The 4344-nt window shown below is 29.5% G+C and overlaps 1 protein-coding gene across 1 annotated transcript; it reads right to left on the reverse strand.

The window, feature by feature from the left end:
• Positions 1-1401: 1401 nt before the first annotated feature.
• Positions 1402-4108, reverse strand: LOC107636020 (peroxidase 53-like). The gene is made up of 4 exons (XM_021120716.2): positions 3874-4108; positions 3596-3787; positions 3347-3512; positions 1402-1748 (listed from the first exon to the last, which is right to left on the reverse strand). Exons 1-4 carry the CDS (start codon positions 4090-4092, stop codon positions 1402-1404), a joined length of 924 nt encoding a protein of 307 aa, XP_020976375.1. The 5' UTR covers positions 4093-4108.
• Between the last annotated feature and the right edge of the window lie 236 nt (positions 4109-4344).

Raw genomic sequence — 4344 nt, forward strand, 5'->3', positions numbered from 1 at the left:
AACAAAATTTATTCATGATGAAAAATTGATAAATGATAATGCTACTTTGATTGAAAACAAAAACAAATTAAAAAAAAAATATTATATTGATATGATAATATTTTTTCTTATTACATTATACAAAATTAAACTAACACTTTGCATTTTTATTTACATTTACTTAGTTTTTTTAAATATTAAGAAAATTATTAATGTTAATTGTGCTTTTAATCATTTTGGATCTGACTCTCATAGTAGGCTAATGCATGAACAAATTTATTTTTGTTTTTTTATAGGTAAATTTTCATATTATGAATATTTATGAATAGAAAAAATAATTTACTCTAATGAATTTTATGATATTTTTTGAGCTAGAAACTGATCGTAGGCATGACTCAAACCGATGTGTTTGAAATGCAGTATTGGTTCATATCATGCGAGTTATTTAATTCATCTTACTAAAAAATTACCATATTTAGCACAATAACATTTAATAAGATCGTTATTTTGATTCATAAAAAAAAAAAAAAAAAAGGTGTTAACGACTACAAGATTATCCACGTACAATGATTTTGAGGACTTCTCATATTAAATGAAATTTGGTTAATAACAATAAGTAATTTTGTACATTCCATTGGTAATGTTTGATAATAATTAGTATTACAAAGTATAGGTGAGTATAAAGTATGTGTGATTAATATTAATGTGGAAATGGAGATATAGTTAATTACTTAACTTCAGACATACGAAAATTAACACTTTTTTGGCTAATCATGACTATAGCGCAGATAGATTTTTTTTAAAAGATAGGGTTATCAATTTATGTTACTAGTTTTCTTGGTGTAAAGAGTTTGTAAAGTGCGTTGTGGACTTTTAGAAACTAACCCAATAGAAAAAGATCAAAGCCGAGTCTATATTGGGCCGAATCCGGTCTGCCATTTTTTCTATTTGAATAAAATTATCATTTGAATTTGGGATGGGCCCAGTTGCCAATTTGAGAATATTATTTTGGGTATATTGAACCACAGCGAAAATTTGAAGCCCTTTCCTTGAGCTCTCGACTCTCGTGGCCACTTATGGTACAGCGAATAGAAGCTTCTAGCAATGGCCATGGCAGAGCACTGCATCTCAGTTTGGAAGGGATGATCGTAATCTTCGACGCACCAGATCCAGATGGAGTCCTAGCATAGTTGCAGGAGCAGCGTATTGGAGTGGGTATTGGCGGTGGGTGAATGAGGATACCATTCCAATGATGAAAGATGAAGCATGAAGCCGGAGAAGAAGAAGAGTTTTCTCAGGTTCAGATAGTTCCAAATGATAATGCTTTCTAAATATTATATTGATATGAGAATATTGTTTCTTATTACAATACGCAAAGTTAAACTAAAACTTTGCTTTTTTATCTATATTTACTTAATTTTTCTAAGTACTAATAAAATTACAATGCTTTCTAATGATTCCTTGTTTACCAACAAGGACTTCAATCAAACTCATTTTTATCATGGAGGCTTTAAAAGCCTCAAAAAACAGTGTTTGATTGGAAGCCAACAGATTGATTGCATTGATTGTCTGTGCACCCCTTGTATCAAACAGCACTTGATCGCTGTTAAAGGGTCCATCACCACGCTGAAGATTTATATAATAATTATTATCAAACTCAAAAGCAGTTATCTGGTCCAAATTTGTGACATTTTCTCCCTTTGACCCATTATTTTTGCAGTTTCGGCGACGGGAAAGTGTACACCGTCCTCTGCCAATTGTGTGAGCACCTGAAGAAGTGAAAATAAAAAATATTAGAAACATAAATTACCAAATAATTAAAGAGAAATTCTATGCTACTGATAGTGAAAATCAACATGTGATGCTGTCACTAGGTGTTACTGTAAAGTTGCTGTGTGCATATGTATATATATATATAGTTATCTCGTAAACAAAAAATAAATTCATTTAAACTGAGAAGATTAATAAAGTAAAAAAATAAAGAATTAATTATTATTAAGTTTGTGATTTTCATATGTAAGGATAATTAAACTCCTCACTTTTTAAATTAACCCATCTTCATTTATTTTGGAGAAGCTAGTTTGATTCATAGACAAATAATGCTACATTTTTCTTATTTGATAATTATGTTTAGCAATATCCTTTTTTTAAAAAAGTGAATAAAATAAGTTTTTGTTGTATACATAACTAGCCTATTATATTATCAAGAAAAAAACAGAATATTGGAAAACATTTTGGTTGTACCAACCTTTTGTGGATCATCTCTTGTACTAATTTGTTGTTTCTTTTAACAGCTATAATCAATTATTATGTGAATCATTGTTTCTGAATTATTTAAAGATGTGTGTGCATCCATAAATAGATATATTTCTATTGTCTATACTCCATATATAAAGGAAAACTTATCTTTTTAATCTAAAATGAAAAGGTACACAATAACATGCACAAATTTAATTTGTTGTTTGAATAAAGAGTTAGAGATACACAAGTCTTAACATATATAATCATGTCTGTTTATTCAAAATAAATGGATACAAGCAACTACTCTGATTTTAGCAATGATGTAAAGACATCAATCTCTTCAGTTAAAAAAATGGATATATCATTAGTATTGGTTGTACCATTATGAAAAATCATCTTTATTTACTCTGTCTAAGGGAATTTTTATTTAATATACTACAAGTGTTAATTAAAAAAATTCTATACAGATATTTAATTACTTAAATAATTATTTACAGATAAATTTTATTCAATTCTTTCTAAAATAACATATAATTTATTCTATATGATATGTCAATTTTTAATTGAATAATATCTTAATTATAATAGAACCATTTTATAATTAAATTATTATTTAAAATAAATCAATATATAATTTTTTAAAATATTAATAACCAAATGGATCACCATCACATTTGCACCGTACTCCACGACTTTTCTCAAAGTATGATAATCGGGTGCAGTACCATTTAAAAGAAATTCTATTTTCAAAATTTTAGTGTAATTCATTTGTAATAAGCCACTGAAATTATTAACAGCAGCATTTATATTCAGTGGCACATTAATCACAAACTTATACTCATTATTTATGGAGTAGTTTTTGCGCTTCAACGCCTTCTTATAAAAAAAATCATAAATAAATCATGAATAACATTTTTAGCACAATCTACTTTATATATGGTGTAATTTATTAGTTTCGTTTATATAATTTAAAACGTGGCAATAGCACCACATTCCAACCGCACTACATACTGTCCGCATGCATGATGATTATAACAGTCACCATAGACTTACCCATAATTAAAACAGTTATAAACTCATTCGTATAATCAAATTTTAAAATTTATAAGAAAGGTTGAAGATAAACCTGAAAGTGCCACTAAATCATTCATATCAAGACCCTTTTTCTGAAATGCCGAAATGAGCTGAGGGAGGTTGGATTTTGGACCAGGAATGTCCGAATTTGCCAAGTCGAAGCTTGCTGTTTCACTATCTCTTCTGCCCAAGGGAACTTGCCAAGTTGGACCATTTGACTGTCAAATCAAGATAGTTAAAAAAAATGAATAATGCACACTAATCAATTGAGATGAACATGCAAATTAAAAAGAAAGTTTACCATCTCCGAAGACACTTCGGCAGCAAGTGCGACAATATCAGCGCAGGAAACAACCCCAGGACAAGCTTTCTCGATATTTTCCTTAATCAAATTGATCACATCCAACCTACGAATGGAGTCCAGATTCGGCGCTGCAAGTTGTTCGCTTCTAATAGAAGCGGTATCATTTAACAAAATTGATCCATCACACCCCTGCATACATACATATCCATGATTAGAATCTTTCTACAATAATTTACGATAATAACATAGAAATTAACACAATTTTGTATACTTACTTGGACGAAGCAATCGTGGAAATGAAGTCTTATCAAGCTGGCGAAAAGCCGCTCATCTTTTCCAGGCCCCTTCGAAACATTAAGAAGAACTTGTCGTACAGTTGACTGGAGAGAGGGACATGTATCTTTGTAAAAGAATGGATCTAATAATTGTGCTCTGGTGGTAGGAACCACAACACACAAAATCAAAGGGAATAAGAAAAGAAACAGAAACTTCATCTTGTATGATTGTATATGATAGAGAGTGTTTGAGCGGCTTTCTCTGCAGATACAACACCTCTATTTATACTAAAACTTTGACCATTCCTAAATATTTATTTTAACAGGTTTAATTATAAATATTAAATAATACCTTCTTATAAAGAGTGAAATAAACATTAAGTGTTAAGTTAGAGAAAATCAAAAGACACTTGTATAACTAAAACAGTAAAACTCTAGAAGTATCATTATACCATTTGTGGCTAAAAAAAT

Source organism: Arachis ipaensis, chromosome B4, assembly GCF_059453495.1.
Source record: "Arachis ipaensis isolate K30076 ecotype BB chromosome B4, ASM5945349v1, whole genome shotgun sequence".
Classification (NCBI taxonomy): domain Eukaryota; kingdom Viridiplantae; phylum Streptophyta; class Magnoliopsida; order Fabales; family Fabaceae; genus Arachis; species Arachis ipaensis.

Bases quoted from the DNA above. Each gene is read 5' to 3' on its own strand.
- LOC107636020 (XM_021120716.2), bottom strand. From the start codon at position 4,092: ATGAAGTTTCTGTTTCTTTTCTTATTCCCTTTGATTTTGTGTGTTGTG. The intron at 3,513-3,595 runs GTAAACTTTCTT...TTGATTTGACAG, and splicing joins CCGAAGTGTCTTCGGAGATG to TCAAATGGTCCAACTTGGCA. The intron at 1,749-3,346 runs GTTTATCTTCAA...TCACTTCTTCAG, and splicing joins TGATTTAGTGGCACTTTCAG to GTGCTCACACAATTGGCAGA.